Genomic DNA, 21,451 nt, shown 5'->3' with positions numbered 1-21,451 from the left:
GGAGAGTGATGCCACATATAGTATACATAGAGCCCAGAGTGGTGGCCATTGGTTTAGTCCCCGTACTAGACAGTACAAATGTTAAGAGCGATATCTAATGTACAAAAATAATGAAAATCTAAAGGCTGCATAATATGTGAGTCTTTCTCTGAATTATAGATTAGAGAGATGACCATGGGATATCGTCGTTCAAGCCAAACAGATCGCTTTTGAGTTTGAACACCCATTTTTGTTCTTTCAAGAACAAAAATCTGCTGATGTCTGTAACATGAGTGGGGATGAAGGGTTGCTCTAAGACCACCCATCTCAAGTCCTCCGGTTTATGAGCCAAAGACAGAAAGTGGTTGGTAAGTTTGGTGGCTTGTTTATTCCGTCTGATAGTACTCTTATGTTCATTAATGCGAGTTTTGATCTTTCGTGTGGTCATACCCACATATCGCAATGAACAAGGGCAGGTTATGAGATAGATCACCTTGTCGGTGTTACAATTTGTGTGTTTTCTTAGAATCCAAGGTGAGTTGGTACCGATATCAATGGTTTTAGTTGCCTGAGTTTGAGGACAGACAGAGCACTGGCCACATGGGAAATGCCCCTGTACCGGTGGCAGGTTCCACAGGGTGTTAGTGATGTTGGTAGATTTTTCCCGTGGTCTCGTGTGAACTAAGTTGTCTCTAAGGTTAGTACCTCTTTTGAAAGAGAAGAGGGGTGGTGGTAGCGCCTCATTCCCTACATTTAGAATCCGCCAGTGTCTCCTGATCGTTTTTTGTACATGGTTAGACCATGTGCTGAATGTATTGACGCAGGTCATTCTCGACAGTGGTGGTTTTGGTACTGGAGGCTCTAAAAGTGCCCCTCGATGGTTGTTGGTGGCTCTTTTCCAAGCGCGTCTGACCAAGTTCTTGGGGTATTGTCTATCTTGAAGCTGACTAGATAGCTCTTTTGCATGACGATTGAAAGTAATTAGATCAGAACAATTCCTGCGAACACGCAGGAACTGTCCTATGGGTAGGTTTTCCCGGAGTGATCTTGGATGGTGACTTTGAAAGCTCAAAAGAGAGTTCTTTGAGGAAGGTTTTCTGTATAGCTCACTCCCCAGTCTGCCTTGGTCCGGGCTAATCACGATGTCTAGGAAAGGCAGTCGGGTTTTGTCATAAGTTGCTGTGAAGCGTAAGAAATCGTTTTGTTCATTAAGCCATACATGGAAATCCAAAAGAGAGGTAACAGATCCATGCCACACTACCAGAATGTCATCAATGTACCTTCTCCATATCTTTATCTGCTCTCTGAATGGATTTGACTCACTTAGTACATTGTGCTGTTCAAAAAGATGGACATACAGATTGGCTAAGCTCGGCGCGAAAATGCTGCCCATGGATGTTCCTGAGACCTGCAGATAAATTGTCTCCTCGAACCTGAAAATTTTTTCCATCATAGCCAACCTGGCGCATTCCATGATGAAGTGAATTGGTGTGATGGTGTCAGGGGTTCTCATCTCCAGAAGACTCTCTATGGCTGAAAGGGTCTCTATTTGTGGAATAGAGGTATATAAGGATTCCACATCAAAGCTCACCAATATGTCTGATTCTGTGTCAAAGATGATGTCGGGGAGCAGACGAAGGACGTCCTTAGTATCTTGCAGATAGCTCGGCATCTCCTTGACAAGTGGCTGCAAAAAGAAATCCACAAAAGTGGAAAGAGGTTCTAACAGAGAGCCTATACCTGATATTATCGGTCGCCCAGGAGGTGGTCTTTGTTCTTTATGGATCTTAGGTAAGACATAAAAGTATGGCATGACCGGGTATTTGGTAGTAAGGAAATTGGATTCTTGTTCTGTGATCCAGCCGGCAGCAAGTGCATCTTCAACGAGGGTTTTAATCTCTCTCGTCAATCTGGAAGTCGGATCCTCAGAGAGCGGTTTGTACGCTGCGAGATTTCCGAGTTGTCTCAGGCATTCAGTCCGGTATGTCTCTGTGTCTAAAATGACAATTGCTCCGCCTTTGTCGGCTGGTTTTATCGTGATGGAATCATCCTTTGCAAGTGCCATTAGTGCTTGTTTATCCCTCTTTGAAAGATTGTGATAGGCCTTGTTTCCTCTGGCATTATAGGTGGTGATGTCTTGGATCACTGCTTGTTCGAATACTTTTACCCGATCTGGAACAAGATGGGCTGGAGGGTTAAAAGTCAAGGCAGTTTTGAGGCCTGTATCCCTGTCAGGGGAATCATCTGCAGAAGACGTAAGTTCTTTGTCCTTAAAAAAGAAATGCAGACGTATCTTCCTGAAGAATCGGGCCAATTCGCAGCGAAGCTGGAATGGGTCTCCCTCATTAGTGGGTACGAACCCCAAACCTTTATTGAGGACTCGCTGTTCATCGGATGTCAGAACTTTAGTGCTGAGATTAACCACTAATTCGTTATGTTCGTGCTTGTCCCTGGTTGGGGTTGTCCCTTCTTGCTCCGGGTATTCGGTTGTTGTGGTTCCTCCGTTTGCCAATGTACCTGTGAGAACCCTCTCCTTCTTCCTCGATTTCGTCCGCGGCCTGATCCTAAAAAAGGCGGTTGGCCAAAGAATGGAGCCTGAGTTGGAAAAGGAGGTGGAGGTTGGGAAAACGGGGGTTGGTAGCCCCACGGAGCAGGCGGCCACCACGGTGTTCCTTGTTGGTAAGGGTGTGGCATGTTTTGTCTGAAATTAGGCCGATATTGTCCTCTACCTCTCCTCGGTGGTTGTGCGTTGCTCTCAGAGTCTGAGTCAGTGGAATAGGTATCTGACCCAGACGAAGAGTAGTTTGACCCGTACCGTCTACCTTTCTTGTTGTACTCAGATGGAACGTACTGTTCACTGGTGTAGGGGTATACCTTCTCGAAGGAGAAGCGCGCTAGGTCCTTCTTAAATTTGTCGATTTTGGTCATTAAGATCGAATCTTTGTGCTCTTTGTTGGTTTTGTTTGTCTCTTCCAGGTTTCTTTTGAAAGTGGCACTTGTAATAGTGCGGTATACCTTACACAGGATTTACAGATGGGTCATGAGTCTCTCAGCATACGATGACACACTGCTATGTTCTTGTTGTCTCAGCCGTAGTTTATACTTTCTTTACTGCCCTAGTCACTGAGACTTGTGCTTATTTATTGGCCGGCTTCTCATCATGCGCAGCGTTACAGCGCACTTATAAATATGTAAGCATATTATTAATGTGTGCCAGCGCTACAGCGCACTTTTAAAGATATAAGCGTTCAGTGCCTTCAGCGTTCGCTTTCCCCTTACTAGACTGTTTGATTCTGCCTTATTTCGTAATTGCACTCACAAACGACACATTGTGAAAGTTTTTCTCCCCCCCTTTCCCCCACTATAACACGATGGGATTAACTACCATGGGGCTAATTTTTGTAATTTTTGTATGCATTGATGCTCTCTTCCTTATAGAGCGGTGCCTCCTGTCCTGAGCGGATGCCAGGCGAGGCGAGGTACATACCCGAATATTGACGGGTGAGTACTTAACCAACAAAAAATTCTGTTGAAATTTACTTGATGCTTCTACCATTTTGTGTTTACAATACTCACATTTGTATTGTGCTCATGACTGTTAGTACACTGTATCTAGCGTTTTCTGTGTTGGATATTGATAATTTTTAGAAATGATTGACTTTTCTCTTCCATTATAACTAGGTTTCTGATTTCCCCTCCTAAAAATTCCAGGGAAACGGACTAACATAAAAGGTCGTATTGGGATTTCATCCCAACTACTAATTCACATAAGTTTCCTTTGTTCACGTTTTTGCAGTAGCGAAAGGTCCTGATGAGAGCTTGGACTTCATAGTCCGATAGCCGAAACATGTAGACCACCACTCTGACAGTCATTTGTTACACTGTCCACGCACTGTTTTTAAAGTGGCATCAAGATAGCACCAGAATAAAATTGTTTGTGTCTTGGTAGCCATTTTTAATAGCACTTTTTCCTTTTATATTCTTGGCACTGCAAACCATCACCCTACTTTTGGTCACCCACGACTGGGACTACCATACAACCTCCACTATTATCCAAGTGGCTGGTTTTTATGGTTTAGTTCAGAGCTCCCAAATGATGAATAGCCACCTTTGTGGGTGATGGGAACTCAACCTCTTTGGGTACACCCCAGATGGTTTTCACTTTTCTGAATATATCAGGTATCCACACAGATTATATTTTTTAGACCCACAGTATTTTTTGGTATAATGCTTGTTGATTGGGGATTTATACTGTAGGTGGTCTCTAAATACATCCCTTGGACCCTCTTTACCCACACTCCCCCTTTTGTGTAGGGTTGTCTTATATTGAGCGCTACATAGATGACATTTTTCTCATCTGGAACAGCACTGCAGACCACCTCTCTCAATTCCACAACTGGCTCAATCTTCACAGCAATGGTCTAAAGTTTACTGTCAACAGCACCAAAGAACAGATAGCATTTTTGGATCTGTCCATCATTGCTCTCAATGGGGGCTTCTATACCACTCTTTACCGTAAACCCACCGAAAAAAACACTCTATTGTCATACAGCAGCCACCACCCCAGAGCCCTTCGTGACTCACTGCCTTATTCACAGTTTCTTCGCATACGGCGCAATTGCTTCTTTAAGCAAGACTATTTTTCTGAAGCTAACCTGCTACTAAAGAAATTGACCAGTAGGGGCTACCCTCGTAAATTAGTGATGAGATCACTGAAAAGAGCCTGGTATTGCCCTAGGGAGACTCTACCTACCCCCAAAGAAAAGAAAAATAACGACAAACTTGTGTGTCTCACTACGTTTACACCGATTTCCAACATAGTGAAAAAATTTATCAACAGACACTGGCCCACATTAAATGCTGGCAATCTCAAAATAGAACGCCCTCTATTTGCGTTCAAAAAAAGCAAGAGTATTAAAGACCACTTGGTTAGGGCCACACTCCCTGACACCAAAAGGGACTCCACCCTCAGAACCTTCTGCAATTTATCACCCTTGGTGGGCCATTTCAAATGTGCGGGTTGCAGTGTATGTAGGCTCACATCGGACACTAAAAAACGTGTGCATGCTAACATTAACATCACCCTGAGTCATTTCTCCAATTGCAATACCAATAATGTTATATATGCCATAACTTGTCCATGTAACCTGATCTATGTGGGACAAACAACACAGAAGATTAGAATTCGGATTTGCCAACATAAAAGCCGGATTAGTTGCAAAACTGCTAATGCGCCTCTTGTTGAACATTTCACACAACTGAATCACACTGAGGACGACATGAAATGGCAAGTTATCAGTGTGATCGTACAATCTTCAAGAAACATGAACATTGCTGCTGTTCTCAACCAGGAGGAACTCAAATGGATAATCTGTACTGACAGCCTCCACACAGGACTTAACAGTCTGGAGGACTGGTCCAACCTGCTTTAACTTGTTCCTTTATTCTTTGTATGCCTTCTAATGAGCCTGTTCCCTTCAACTCCTTGCCCTCCCATCCCCTTAGCACCCGACCCTCATTCCCCTCTGCCAATTTTGGTTTCCTTCCCCCTTCCTTCCTTTAGGATGACTAGTAATTCCTCTCTTCATTATTGTTACCATTTTATTTTATTTATTTTATTTTCACCCCTTCTCTGCCTCACACGGTTTACCTTTTCCCACCACCCGCTCCCATTGCATTCTTTACCCATTCTCTCCTGCATTGATCCTTCGCACACCCCCTTCCAGCTCTCTCCCCGCATTACGCACCACTCTTGGCTCTCCTCATTTATTCCCTCTCCACTTCCCCCTGATCCTCTCCACCGCTATCCTTCTTGCCTTCCTTGATTATCATTGTCCCATCCCTCAGCACCATTCCTGGCTCCCCTAGAACTTTGACCATTCCATCACAGCCGCCACCACCCTCCGTGACTCGTGTCCTTCACTTACCATTGGTGGGCGCGCCTATTTCCACTTCCGTCCTCGCTTGGGACCTATGACCCGCTCATACTCTACGAGCTTCCACACCACTAACAACGACCCTTGGAGACCTCGCATCGCAGATCACCACTTCCTTTATCCAGTAAGCTTCTCCAGTCCCCGCGCTTGCTGCAACATGTCAGATGGCCCCAACTTCGACCCTTTGCTGACTTCACCCTTGCCTTCCCCGCAGGGACACCGCGCTACCTTCACGCAACCTACCTCTGGACTCCCGCATTCTTCGGGATTCGAGGACCCCTCGGTACACTGCTAGTGAGGCTCCATCCCCGTGGCCGCAGACCCGCCAGTCGTACCCGCATCTCGGGTATTCTCCCTGACTCCGTTTGGTCAATACATCCCTCGGCCTCCACCGGATGGTTAATTGTTTAATTAGGTGTTTCTGACTATCGTATCTGTAAGTCTCTTCTTACTCTGTCCCCTCATTCGCCACTCGCACCACTTCCTTTTTCCCCCATTCACCGTTTTGATACTCCCCCCTCCTAGTTGGCACTTTCTGAGATGCACTATTCTATCATTTCCTCCTTATTAAACTCTCCTTGCCTTTAGACTCTTTACATCTCCGCTCTCCCTTTACCACAGTTACCTTGACCATGGTTTTATCCTTTTTATCCTCTTTACCCACTAATCTCTTTTCCCCTCCCCCTCGCATCCTTCACTGAGCACGTTATTTCAACCCCTTTTTACCTTCCCTACCCTCATATTGTTTTACGATAAACTCTTCCCTTTCCCTCGCTTTCCCTGCTCTCCCCAGGCAATCCTGCCATCTACCTGTCCTGAAGAGATCCCACTATTACCACAGGGATCGAAACGTCGTCGACAACCATTTCTAAACTTCTCTTTACCTATTATTCAAATGTTGGAGTATGAGATGTTTTACTGACTTTTTGTTACTGCTTATTTACCTGCACTAAAAAAGTCACCTTTTAAGTCACTTGCCTGGGTTCCGGAAATCGGCTGATTTCCTTTTTACCCCGCCACAAAAAACTCACTCACTGTTTTATTATTTTTTCGTTTACAATTTGTTTCATATTGACCAATATTCTTTGCATTGACTTTATACATAAACCCAATTTTTCATTGGACTAATTGCGGTACTTTACTTACTCTTTCTGAATGGGACCACTGTTCCTTATAAATATGTACCTACCCTTGGTCCCTTCTGACTCCTAGGGTCTCCTTGACTCTTACCTCGTAAAATAAATAACTAAGCACAATAGTTACAAACTATGTTATGTTACTGAGATCAGTAGGAATAAAATTAAACTTGATCTTGATGATGAAAGTTTAATTTCAAAATGCATTCATCAAGGTGTAGTTCATCAGCACAAATAAACATCAAGAAATTACATTTGAATATCATAAAGAAGAGAATATATGATGCGGTGATGATTTAATAAATACACATAACCCAACCAGAAGGGCTCCAGAATGAGTATTTATTTAAAAGATAATTATACCCTGTGGGAACTGTTTACCTAGAGCCTCTAGGGAGTCAACATATAGGTCAACATCAGACTACTTATGTTGGCGAGTGAGGCTTGAACAAGGACTATCAAATGTATGTGACCCATTTGTGTGATACGCTTAGTATTGTTTATTTCTGTGTCTTGCTTTAAGTGAGAAAATTATCATAGGAATCAAAGAACAGGTCTGGCCTAGGTCACTTAAATTGCAGGATCTGTTGAAGTGTCTCAGGTGCAAGACAGATGCGAGAATGTGTCCTGAAGAGTGAGCGCTTCAACCAAGATGTGGACAGCACTACAATTGAACATAATCTGCTTCTTTGGCTGGGGCTTTTGCAAGTCCGTGCCTTGTTTCTGGCCGCTAATTTATGGGAAGTGAAGACAACAAAAATAAAAGCCTAAAAATCAAGGTCACATGTGATGACTGTAGCTTTCCACAAGAACATTATAGTTAGCAAAATACATGTTCATGGCCGGGTGCTCCTGCCTCTTTGACATGATTGGAGCCTGAAAATAAATCTATTTGACCCCATTTCTGATGCCAGAGGCCAGAGAATGGTAGTGGTTAACTGGATTTGGGGCCTCCCATACATTTGCAGGAGTTACAGAATAGCACAGTTTCCTATTATCGCCATCAGATGGCAAGGTATCAACAGACTCAAAAGTAATGAGGGCTAAAACAAATCCTCCTATTTTGAAAAATCAGTATTCATATTCCTCAAGTTCTTAACAGACGTCTCTTGAGAAAGTACGGGAGGGCTGCTGATCATTGGAGAAGCCTTGTCCACAGAATAGATCTGATGATGACTTCCCCCAAAGACTAGAAACACTCTGAATGGTATCAAGCCTTGGAGCAGAAGGTGTGCAGACTTCCAGGAGGTTGATGGAATAGATGAGGTCATTGATGGGTACTACTCCATTAATAATCACTCGGGTGGCATTTGTTGCCAATCAAGCGCATAAGGCACAAAAAGCCAGCTACCCACTAGAGAGATTTGCTCTGATGGCTGGAAAGGGAATTATAACTGACCCTGTGATTGAATTAAAAGTTTAAAATACAAGGCTCAAACGTTTGGGTGCGGGGAAAGTGAAATATGAAGAGGCTCAAAGGGCAAATGATACATACCAAGAGGACTCCGTGTTATGTGTACAGAATTCTTTTTGCATAGAGTTTTGACAGGTATGTACAGCAAAACTGTCAACCATGTGGCCAACCGCCCATTGGCATTTCTAGTCAAAGTGTATCTAACAATACAAATGGCTATGAGAGCCGTGGGCAACTGGTGGTTCTTTCGCAGGAGAAACAAAGTCCACTATAACCCTCAAGCCTCATGATATGAACTTATAGAAAAATATATTGCCTCAGACTTCCTTCTCTTGTAAGCTAGATGGCAGGGAAAAAGTCGCAAAGCCAAAAAAAACAACTGTAGCTAATTGATAAAAACAAAAAATTCTTTTTTATTCTATCTCTTCATTGAAGTTACAGTTCCCACGCTGTGAACTGAAAACTTTTAAGATGCAGCTCATCTTGCAAACTGCATGCTGGATAGATGTTGAAACCATGGATACATCAAGAGTAAAACAGAGAAGCCAGTGGTTCCCAACTAAGAAAACTACAAAAGACAAAATGTGTGTGAAAGGAAAAAATCCAAATTTAAGTAAGTTAAACTTTGGCAGGTCTCTCAATATTAAGTGTAATACACACTTCTAAAGGTTAAAATTAACAACCTCAAGAAGGTCTCCGACAAAACTCAAGATGTTTGACTGGAAAAATGCTGCTATTCAGGGTGCTGAAGGAACAGCTGTAATGCTGTCCATAGTGATGACATTCAGTAGTATGGTCAAAAAGGTATGAAAACGGTCAATTAGTTAGAAGTGAGAGGGGAGTATGCATAACAGTCAAGGAGAATACAACTGAAAAGAAAGACACCAGAGCCGCTTTCTCCGATAATAATAACCCATTTTAAAATTTAAGTTATGAAAATTTGGAAGGGATCATGTTGGATTACGGATGCTGTGTAGATAAAAATAGTTTTTTTGGGGGGTAATGTTTATAAGGGTACTTTTTAACAAAGATGTGGCGGTACACAGTGTTTCAACTCTGCTCTCCCAAGCATTAATTCATGATCATTTAATTACTGGGGATCCACAACTGTGATACATCTATTACAATGTATTTGACTCTTCCAGCTTAAATTGTACTCAAATTGTACCTGTGAGTGCAGCTACACAGCTCCCATCTAGCTTCATGGCTGTCGAATACCAAACCGAGGCTTCCTTCACTTTCCCCTGAAGAGTCTTCTGATACGCTAGCTCCGTTGCTATTGCCGCATCCTCCGGAGCCATTTTAAACGCCCTTTCTGTGAAAGCATAGAGCTGATGCAGGATAGGCTGATTTTTTCCACACTAGAAGTAACAAAAGGGACAGGGTTCAATTACTAAGTACAGTAATGTATACACCAGCCTTGGAAAGGTATATTTCAGAGGGCTGAAATGTATACAGAACACCGCCATTGTGAATGTTCCCATAAATTAGGACGAAACTTAAGGAACGTGCTGCCATCACATAGTCTCTGACGTTTATATACTTGCTCAGAACTGCATGTGCATCTTAAAACTACCAGCAATCAAATCATTGACAAACCAGGGAAAAATTGAAATGTGAGGTTATCCCCTATACAACAAACAACTTCGAATCTACTGTTGCAAGTAGGGAGAATAATATGTTTGCGACACAAAACGTACAATTTGGTGTCGCAAAACGAGCATAAAAACCAATGGGCGGTCTTGCACAAACCCTACAGTCATCTGGCTAAATCATATTTTAGGTTGCTCACCTTATGGTTGCAGTTTGCACTTTATAGATTACATTCACACAACAGAACATAGGTTTCAATACTATAGATGTCTACTGTGGAAGATAACAAGGCCTAGAGACTCCAGATTAATTAAGGATATGCCCATAAGGCGTGAGAAGGCCTGCGAGTAGAGCATAAGGAAACACTCTAAATTGCCTATCATTTTTCCCAGTTAATATATTTCTATCCCCTCGATGATGAGCCGCAGCTGTGAATACAAGATTTTTAAGTCTGAAAGTAATATGTATGTGTTATACAAAGGTTTGCTACGGAAAGATTACACCGATAATCCCATTATTTTTATATATTTAGGTTTTTATATAGCGCAACCTCACCCAACGGTATTGGATCGCTTCTCACATGAGCATCAGTTACATTACACAAGGGCACATTCATTTTTTTGGGTTGGAACAGGGTGTTTAAATGATTTGCCCAGAATCACAGGAAGGTGAGCCCATGCCAAGACTCAGACCTGGCTTCCCAGTTCCAAAGTCGGCAGCTCTTGCCCTTACACCGCATCCACCCCTTATTGTAGGTATGTCGCAAATATAGAGGTTGGTACATAAATCCTTCAGTGCTTAGCTCACACAGTCTTCTGAAGCATCAGCAACATGGCTCTCAACAACTTGACAATATCTTCATATAAGGGTTGCCGAGTCATTGGAGAAGGGACTGCACATAGCACCCTTGACAATATATTTTGTACTTTCCAGCTTAAGCACAGAGTTCGAGAATATATCTCCACAGTCTAATTGATTATGTGTTACAAAATTAATACAAAACTGTTCTTAAACAAATAAACAAGTGAATCCCATTCCATACATTGGCAGCTGAAGGCATAAGGTTTTCTCAATCAAAATATTTTAGGTACCAGATACCCAGGCGGCAAAGTACCTGGGTTAATTTCCAACCAGTCATTACTTCACCAGTCCAAAACACCACGATCGAATATTTTCAAAAATGTAAGCCATTTCTGTATCATATTAGTTATAAGATGGATAAATACATTTGATTTGATCTCTGAATCCACCTATATTTTATAGGTTAATGACACAAGAAACAACTATGTAGATGAAATCAGACAACTGCATAATTTAAAAAACTTACCAGTCTACTGACTACTTTAATTTTTTCAAGTTGTAGTTCTGGATTTCGAGGCTCCATGGTTTCTAGAGCATTAATAAGGTTTGTGATATACTCCAGTGCCTATAAAAGTAAAATATGCAATGAATTAGAGAAATGCAGAGCTTGGTACCTATTAGGAATTCTTGATTGGTCCATCCAGCCAATACAATTCAGATTGTTAATTGCACAATGAAGCTGCAATAGAGAATGCCACCCTGTTGAAGGCGACCATCTAGCCCAGGAGTTTTGCGCCTTATGAGGCCGTGTACAAATCCAATGTCAATATTTTAGTCACTCCCTATCCAAACATGCCATTATCTCTGTTAAGCGTGTGCACACCATGACCGAAAAGGCTGCCTGGAGCCAAAGACCATAGTGTCTTTCCTGCAGAAAGGACACATGAAATCCATCCTCCTTTACAAATTGCCCCAGATTTGAGATCTTCTTTGGGGTGCAAGGGTCTTTAGAAATGTTCGTTAAGGGGGGGGGGACAGAAGAAGGTACCAAAGGACCCAAGTGATCAACGCATCAGACCAAAGTATTACAATGCAGGCGAGGACCCAAAAACGAGTACAGCAGCAACACATCTTTTACCACCAAACACTCAGACAGCCTTCAAGTGGGTTTGGACGCATAGTGACTAACATCAGGCATACTGAGGTCAGATGTTTAATCAATTGCATACCAGACATCTTTCCAGAGGTTTTCTCACATAGAAGCCAGCAGCAGGAATCCTGGTTGATCGTTTAGTATCCAAGAGAACAAAGTTCAGTTTCCTGAACATTTAGTCCATTTGGCGCCATACAGGGCATTCTATAACTGGTTAATATACTGTAAACCACCAGGCAAGGTCCAGAGTACCAGCCCCATCACTTAGAGGCTTGATGTCACAAAGACCAGGGTATCACTTTGAGAACAGAGTATTAGTAGACAATAAGATCTATCAGGATGGTCTGGTGCTAGTAAGCTGGTAAGGGCCCACAGGAGGTGAAACCAGCTACAATGAGCTTATGAGATGGTAAGATGAGGAAGAAAAGGTAGCGGGAACACAGAGATACATAGATTAGAGTCTTGGACTTCACAGGGAAATGCCAACAATTTCAGAACGGAAAGCAAACAGCGCAAATATTTGCCAGAATTAAATGAGGGTCAATGCTACTGAGGGGAGGTTGTGTGAGGGCTCTGATAAGATCGGAGTGAAGAGACTAATATAGTAGAGGTTCCTACAGATAAAGCATCTAAAGAGGACAAGGTGATGACAAAGTATTTGAGAAGGGTCAGCTAAAAGGAGAAGGACAAAGTGCTGCGAATAAACTATATGGAAAACGGAAAATTGGCCAGAGAACATGAAATGGCCCGGTTAGTGGCATGATGAAATGAAGGAATGTAGATCAGTTAGAAGCAGAGAGAAGGAAGGGGAAGCATGATGAAAAGAAGAAAGGGGACAGATGAGAAAAGTAGTAATGTGGAATGAAACTGGTTAAAAAGCGAGATGGAAAGCAAGATTAAGGAGAAGACTGGTGTTGTTCAACTGACAAAACATTGGAAAGTGTGACAGAAAGAAAGGATGACCTGGACATATATATGTAACACGTTACTCTAATCCTAAAACTAGTGCTTGCATCACTAACGTTTAATTTATTTAAAGTTAATTAAAACAATCAACCTAATAAACGGATTTTGAAAAATAATCCTAAATCTAATTATAACCCCAAAAACCTAACTATTTCTCCCAAATTATTTCAAAAAACGGTTGAACAATGATGCCCTTACCCTTGTGCTAACCATATCAGTAACCCTAGACAACATTGCCTACTTTATTATAATAAACGTCAATATATTTGAGTAAATTCAATTAAGTATTTTATTTTGCTGAACTAAAAAAATACTGTTAAATATTTAGTTTATTTAACCCTTTTATACTTGGATGAAATAATGGTGCACTATGCACTGGCAAAAGAGAATGGCATTTAAGGGCAATTTTGTTGAGGTACTGATCAGATGGAAATGAATGGTATGCCTTATAGAAACTACGATTCATAGTATGCAGGATAAACATCTTTGATAGAGAAACTTCATTGGCTGCCCCTCCGCTATATACTGGAAAGAGCAGTAGTCGCTCTTAATCACAGTAGGTGCTTCAGGAGGCTTTCTAAAGGTGCAACGCATGGCTTACAGGAATGGGACAATTATTTGGTGACTTTAAGGGTGAATCCAAGCAGTGTGGTAAGAGGACCTCAAACTCAGCGTTACAAATATTCACCGGTTTAGGATTTGTTTTGCAGTATGGCCAGGCAAATACATTGTGTTAGAGTGGTCTAAATGGTGGGACAATAGCCATGTTGGTTCTCACGTTAGTTTCCTGCAACGCTAATGCTTGTAGCAATTACAATTTGGTGGGTAGAAATTGACCAATAAGTGAAATTTTAAAGTGTTGAACAAACACCCAACTAAATGCCTTACAATAAGAGAGTGGCTCAGATCATTGGTCCCGAAAAGTTGAAGCTCAAACATCTATTTCAATGCACACTTTGGGGAAGAATATAGCTAGGAGATGGCTCATGCCCTACCTTCTTTAAAGATGGATACACTTGGGGCTCTGGCCCCAGAAGGAGATAACAGATATCCTCCTCCTGCACAATCTGTGGCATTTTCTGTATCTCCAATCCTAGGGTTTACAGGTCAGATCATAAAAAGGGAGTTCATATTCATTGTATTTTTTGAAAGAAGGTCCCTCCCAATTCAGGTAATAGCTCAAATGGGTTACTTTGCCTTTCAAAACACCCTTAAGCACATTAATCTATCCCGAATAAAAACACTAGACTAAATGCATCATATCGTAAGGGCACTAACTTAAACTCACCGCAGCTAATTCTACAGGGGAAAAGAAAGCATAAATTACTGATAAAATGCCTACTTACATCTAAAGTTGGGTTCCGAAATTGCGTGCTACTTGCCGCAAAGTGCTTCAATGCCTCGTCCGGTTTAGTAAGCGCTACTTAAATACAATTTACAATATTGTAAAATTACCTACCTTACTGAGGAGGTCCGGCATCAAGTTGATCCGTTGCAGAATCCAACCAAGGTCTCCATGTCCTGATACTACATCTCTCAATGAGTGATGAGCGGATAAGGCAGATGCAAGTAAATTAAAACCTACATGAGAGAGGAAACCTTGTTGCCTATAGAATGCTTAGTGGACACACTGTGCAACAATGCACAATTTTGTTGTACTGTCCAGAGCTGTAGGCATGAACGTATATGTTGCACCTTTTCTGGGCTATGAGAGGGAAGGAGCTGGCAGTGACTTTGAGAAATGAAGAGGCTGATAAAGGGATAGAGAAGACGAGCTACATGATAGAGGAAGAAAGGATGGAGCTTATAAAACTAAAATCCAAAACAGACATGAAAAGAAGGAGTGCATGGTATAGTACCTTTGCCTGGTGGGTGCAATTAAAACACAACCAAACCCAAAAACCACCATCAGGGAGGCCTGATGTTGTATAATGATAAATCTAAGTTTAACAGTGTGATAAAAGTAGCACCAGGCAAGTGCAGACTGGGGCACAGACAATACGAGTAATTTTTTTCAGACTGGTGCAGTTTAAAAAATTGTAGGTGCATGAAGGAAAATAAACTGAGAATAGTGCAATGGAAAATCAATCTTTTAAAGATATTTGCATCTGGTAAAAAAAAACTTCTCTAGTGAACCAAATCAGTGCTGACTTTTGTGGGGGTGTTGCTTTAACTTAACTGGTTGCAGCTAGGGGCACTTTTTTTTTCTGCTTTACGTTTGGATTTGGGGTGGTAAGAATACTGTCTCCCAGAAATTACTTGGGCCCAGATAGGAGGAGGTGCTCCGCCAGATAGTGCAGCAGAGGCCCACATCTCACTGCACAGCCACGTTTAGCAACAGCTTCGTCTCTTGATGCATGTGATCTGGTTATCACTTATTGGTGACCTAATATTAAAATCAGAGGGATTCCTCGCCTTTCAGCCTGGTGACTGCAAAGTTGGGTGAGGGACATGTCTACATTTTTATTCATGGTTCTCATTCGTGAACTGAGAGTGTCTGTTTGACGAGTGCAAGTTGTTGGATTGTTGAGTCATACATGTGCAGTAACTGATCAACTCATAACTCAGGACCCACAATTTTAAGAAGGAAACTGCAAGCTCATCAGTGGGGGTGTCCTGCTAAAAGATTTTTGTTTTAATAACATGAAAGAATACAACAAGTCTTAGCAGCCCCTAAAAACCCTTTTCAATATAATCATATGTTTCTGTGAGGGGTCTGGTCAAAGAAGGCTGAGTTCCTGTGGACTCTGCAAAGGTTTTCCAGCACCAATTCAGGAGGAGTGAAGGGCTCCAACCTGGTGAAAGTGGCTCGTAAGCTTGATCTGGCATCCTCTCAACCTGCATCTCCAGTCTACTCAGCACCATGCGGCCTGTAATTCAACACCAGAAGCTACAGGAATACAACACAGCTCCAGCACCAAAAGGTGGAGAATGCAGAAAGGTATATTCGAACCTAGTGAAAAACAATTCTGCAACATTACCGCAGTATAGTGAAGCACCTATGGAGGAATCAGGAGCTGCAAGGGTCTATGCCACGGCAAGCAGGTGATCAATGCAAATATCAGGAGCTAGAATTCCTGCAACAAAACACCTGAGAGTTTCAGGAAGTAGCGTGCATTTATTTCTGTGCACTTACCATTGCAGCGTTCTTCCCTCCCCCTGTCAACACTGTCCATGGGGTATTAGTATTTTCTACCTTTCCTTGTAGGGCCCTTCAGACATTGGGGGTCAGTGGACAACAGTCGGTGGGGAGGGTTACAGGTATGGCAAATTTCGCAAAATAGCAACATCTTGAATGTATTAGTCTGAACTCAAAGCTTCCCTTAGTGGCCACATCAACCATGGTGAAGTCATTTAAGTATCCTAGTAGTGCCCTAGTAAAAGAGAAAAACAGTATAATGTATTGTCAAAGTTGCAGTTTTTGAAGACTTTCCACAGCCCCCACATAGGACTAACCTAGTCCAAGAGCAATGGCAGACAATTTACACTGCCCTGGCACCTCTGGACAGCCTCTATCTAATACACTTGTACACTGGTTGCCATCCCAGGACCGAAATGATCAGGAGCTTGGCGTCATGGATGGTGTGCGGATGATAGAGACAAGTAAAGTGTTTGGAGAAGATGGGGCTGGCACAGGAACTACTGAGGCAAAAGGAAGGACTCCCTAAAAAAAGCAACTTGTAATACAGGTATACTGCTGTTAACTGGGTTATTGCCCTATTGCGAAGAGCATTTCTTATAACTTTTTAAATCCTCACACTGCACCTTTACACTTTACCTTAAATTACGGTAAATTCTTCATTCTCACTGACTGCCTTGACGTTTATTCCCCCACGACCTGCGGTGCCAGTATCTGAGACCAGGCCCGCCCTTAGCAAGGTCGGCGTGCTAGTTATTAAAGCACAAGGGGGATAAAACCAGCATGCTGATGCGACCACACAGCAGACGCGTGCAGTGGGCGCGCCAAAGGCAAGCTCGTCTGCGCCAGTCAGTGCCCAGAATGCACCATGCGTCATGTGCCAGGACCCCTGCACCTTTTTTTCCGCCAGCCATACTCTAGGGCTCAGTTACTGGCACAAAATAAGGGTAAGTGCTGCAACACTACTACATGAGTCGGGGAAAGGGATTTTCTTTCATATCAGTACACTTCTTGCAACTTTTCATTCGCGGTCAATAACTCTCCGTCTAGTACCTTTGGCCTCAGCCCTCCCATCAGGGATAATAACTCACCAGACTTATTTACTGAAGTCTGCAGAGTCATCTCTATCTCCTCTTCCACACAACCCCTTAGAAGAGAAGAACAAGTTACTTACCTTCGGTAACGCTTTTTCTGTTGGATACACTATCTGCCTGTGGATTCCTCACCTTGTGAATATCCCCTGCGCCAGCAACATTCAGAAACTTTTGTAGCAGTCCACGCCAATGAGGTCGAAGACGACGTCACAGAGACACGGCTCCGCTCGCGACTCCGCTGACGTCACCGGAACCATAAGAAGACCTCGTTGGCATGATGACGTTAGTTCTGCCCTTTTTTCCGTGCCTTCGAGGCACATGGACGGACTGACAGCAATATATACACAGTATACACAGTACATAATATACAAAGACACACACACAGTGTGGAGAATAAATAGGATGGCAAAAGAAATAACACACTGCCTTCAAAAGTAACAAATACATTTTGAAACACCATCATTAGAATTGTAGGTATACAAGGGTGGACAACGGGGAGACGGTGGGTCAGTGAGGAATCCACAGGCAGATACTTTATCCACCAGAAAAAGCGTTACCGAAGATAAGTAACTTGTTCTTCTGATGGCTACATCTGCCAGTGGATTCCTCACCTTGTGAAAAGATTCCCACAGCAGTCCCACTCCCGGAGGAGGGTGTCCACCCTTCTATACCAGAAAGTCCTGAAGGACGAACAAGCAAAGTGTCCGTCCCTCCTCACCTCGGAATCCAAGCAGTAATGCTTTGCGAAAGTGTGGAGGGAGGCCCAAGTTGCCGCCCTACAAATGTCCTCCACAGGAACACCTCTAGACAAGGGAGACGTAGAAGACTTAGCCCTAGTAGAATGAGCCCTTAAACCCTCTGGAGGTTCCTTACTGGCCAAAGAGTAACATATCTTGATGCACAAGACAATCCATCTGGAAAGGGTGCGCTTGTGCACCGCTCTGCTGTTCCTGCAGCCAACAAAGCCCACGAAGAGCTGGTCGTCCACTCGAAAGTCTTTAGTCCTATCAAGGTAGAATCTCACCGCCCTCTTAGGGTCCAAGTGGTGAAGCCTCTCCTCCTCCTTGGAAGGGTGAGGGGGGAGGATAGAAAGTAGGGAGGGTAATAGACTACCCCAAATGGAAAGGAGTTACCACCTTAGGCAGGAAAGCAGCCCTGGTCCTGAGTACCATTCTTTCAGCATGAATGGTCAAGAACGGGGGTTTTGAACTCAGAGCTTGAAGCTCACTTACCCTCCTTGTCGAGGTGATCGCAATGAGAAAAACCGTTTTGAAAGACAACAGTCTCAAGGGACACTTGTGTAAGGGCTCGAAGGGAGAACCCATCAAGTAAGTTAAGACAAGATTTAAATCCCATTGAGGTACAATAAAAGGAGTAGGCGGAAACTTGTTTGTAAGGCCCTTCAGAAATCGTAAAACAATAGGTGATTTGAACAATGACGGCTGATCCGGCAAGCAAAGGAAAGCCGACAAGGCCGAAAGATATCCCTTCACAGTGGCTACAGCAAAACCTTGATGAGCAAGAGAAAGAGCAAACTGAATGATGTTGGATAAACGAGCCTTCAAAGGGTCAATAGATTTCTCTACGCACCAAATAACAAATTTAGACCACCTATAGGAATGGATAGATTTGGTGGAATGAGGTCTGGCAGACAAAATTACATCTACCACATCTGGCGGGAGAGAAAATGAATTTAGGTTGCCCCGTTCAATCTCCAGGCATGAAGGTGTAAGCTCTGGAGGTGGGGGTGTAGAACCTGACCCTCCATCCGAGAGAGGAGATCTGCCGGGAGAGGGAGCGGAGGGCACGAGGAGAGGTGGAGAAGATCTGTATACCACACCCTTCTTGGCCAATCCGGGGCGATCAATATGACTTGGGCCCGGTCTTGGCGTATCTTCCTCAGAACGCGAGGAATCAAGGGTATGGGAGGAAACGCGTAAAGGAGATGCGAGTCCCATCTCAACTGAAACGTGTCCCTCAAAGCTCCCTGCAACGGATACTGGAGACTGCAGAATGACGGGCAGTGAGCGTTCTCTTGAGTGGCAAACAGGTCCACCCGAGGAGTTCCCCTCGTCCGAAAGACGTGACGAACCACCTCCGGATGGAGCCTCCACTCGTGGTCGACGGAGAACTGCCGACTGAGACTGTCTGCACGCACGTTCAGAACTCCGGCCAGATGATTTGCCAGCAGACAAATCTGATGGTCCTGAGCCCAGGACCAGAGATGCAGAGCCTATCTGCAGATACAAAGCGACCCCACTTCTCCCTGCTTGTTGACATACCACACCGCGGTAGTGTTGTCCGTCAGGACTTGAATCGGCTGACCGCGAAGGGAGGGGAGAAAGGCCTTGAGCGCCAAACGTATCGCCCGCAATTCCAGATGGTTGATGTGAAGCAACCTTTCCTCCAGAGACCAAAGATCCTTTATCTCCAGATCCCCCAGATGCGCACCCCACCCTAAAGTGGATGCATCCGTTATCACTGTGGCCACGATGGAGGTAGATGAAAGGGATTTCCTTGAGACAGGTTGCCCTCCACACTCCACCAAGACAGATCCGCTGCAGCTTCTCTGGAGATCCTCACAGACTCTGAGATCTCCCTTGTGCTGATACCACTGCCTGCGGAGGCACCACTGGAGTGCCCTCATGTGCCAGCGTGCATGGTTGACCAACAGAATGCAGGAGGCGAACAGACCGAGCAGACGAAGGACGTTCAGGACCGGAACAACCGCTCCATGGTAAAACAAGGGAATCTTTTCCTGAATGTCGAGAATCCTTTGCGGAGGTGGGAATGCTCGACACACAGTAGTGTCCAGTACCGCCCCTATGAACAGGTTACTCTGAGAGGGCACCAGGTGAGATTTGGGCACGTTTATCGAGAAACCCAACTTGTGCAACAGCTGAGTTGTATCCTGCAGATGATGGAGCACCCTCTCTGCTTTGATCAGCCAGTCACCCAGATAGGGGAAAACTGGAATCCCCGACCTTCTGAGATGGGCTGTCACCACTGCCATCACCTTGGTGAAGACTCGAGGCGCAGTAGTAAGACCAAATGGAAGGACCGCAAACTGATAATGTTGGGATCCTACCGTAAACCGGAGATACTTCCTGTGTGACTTTAGGATAGGGATATGGAAATACGCATCCTGCAAGTTGATCGACACCATCCAGCCCTCCTGATGCAGCGCTTTAAGAACCTGCGCAAGGGTGAGCATCTTGAACTTCTCTTGCTTTTGAAAAAGATTCAAGATTCTGAATCCAGGATTGGACGCAGCCTGCCATCCTTTTCTGGAATCCGGAAATACCGGGAGTAGCATCCCTGACCCCTTTCCTGCTCCGGAACCACCTCTATCGCACCTTTTTTTAGCAACGTTAGGACTTCCTCCTGGAGAAGAAGAGGATGGTCCTTCAAGCAAGCACCTTGGCAAGGAGGGTAATTTGGAGGAAATTCCTGAAAGGGAAGGACGTACCCATTTTCTACAAGATCTAGAACCCAGAGGTCTGTAGTAACCGATTCCCAATCTTGTAGAAAATGGGTAAGCAGGCCCCCCACAGGACCAGCATGATCCAGAATGGTGGATCTAGGGCAGCTTTGCATTGGTGGGAGGGACTGAGGAAGAGGAGGAGGAGTAGGAGGAGGAGGAGGAGAGCTGTCTACCTAGAGCACGACCTCTGACTCTGCAGCTCTTATACAGAGTGTTCTGCTGCTGTTGCTGCTGCTGCTGGGGCTGCCTGCAAGTACGAAAGGATGACCTTCCAAAGCCCCTGTACCTCCTGAACAACCCCTAGGCTGAGTTTGCAGACCCAGAGATTTGGCCGTGGCTTTGCTCTCTTTAAATCTTTCGAGTGCAGCATCCGCTTTCTTACCAAAAAGACCAGAGCCGTCAAAAGGCAAGTCCAGGAGCGTTGCCTGCACATCAGGGGAGAACTCGGATGACTTGAGCCACGCACTCCTTGTGGCAACAGAAGAGCCCATAATCCTTGCGACAGAATCAGTGGTATCCAGGCCGCTTTGGATTACCTGACGTGCAGCCGCCTGTGTGTCCGACAGTACCTCATTAAAGTTCAGTCTATCTTCCTCTGACAGTTTTGGGGTCAGTTGTTTTGCTGAATCCATAAGAGCATGGATATATCGGCCCAAAAGACAGGTGGCATTTGTCGATTTTAAAGCCATACTGGCAGAAGAGAAGACCTTCTTGGCGGATTGGTCTAATTTCTTTGTATCCCTGTCACTCGGGACT

At 44.0% G+C, this 21,451-nt stretch overlaps 1 protein-coding gene across 5 annotated transcripts in view; it reads right to left on the bottom strand.

Moving 5' to 3' along the window:
- Positions 1 to 21,451, bottom strand: part of LOC146789716 (tetratricopeptide repeat protein 21B-like) — a 514,157-nt gene that overhangs the window by 407,428 nt on the left and 85,278 nt on the right. For 3 of the 5 annotated variants that reach the window (XR_014970145.1, XM_085632051.1, XM_085632050.1), the window contains exons 2-3: positions 11,386 to 11,484; positions 9,634 to 9,826 (exon numbers count right to left, since the gene is read on the bottom strand). Coding sequence is in view for 2 of the 5 variants with exons in the window: in XM_085632051.1 (XP_085488177.1) it covers positions 9,634 to 9,826; positions 11,386 to 11,442 (250 nt within the window). In the remaining 3 variants the exon portion in view is untranslated. Of the gene's footprint in view, positions 1 to 9,633; positions 9,827 to 11,385; positions 11,485 to 21,451 lie in introns of those variants that run through there. The other 2 variants (XM_085632052.1, XM_085632053.1) reach the window with 2 other exon arrangements.

This window comes from Triturus cristatus, chromosome 10 (assembly GCF_964204655.1).
Source record: "Triturus cristatus chromosome 10, aTriCri1.1, whole genome shotgun sequence".
Taxonomy (NCBI): domain Eukaryota; kingdom Metazoa; phylum Chordata; class Amphibia; order Caudata; family Salamandridae; genus Triturus; species Triturus cristatus.
Note: the sequence above shows the minus strand (reverse complement) of the source record. Positions and strands in the feature narration are given on the sequence as shown.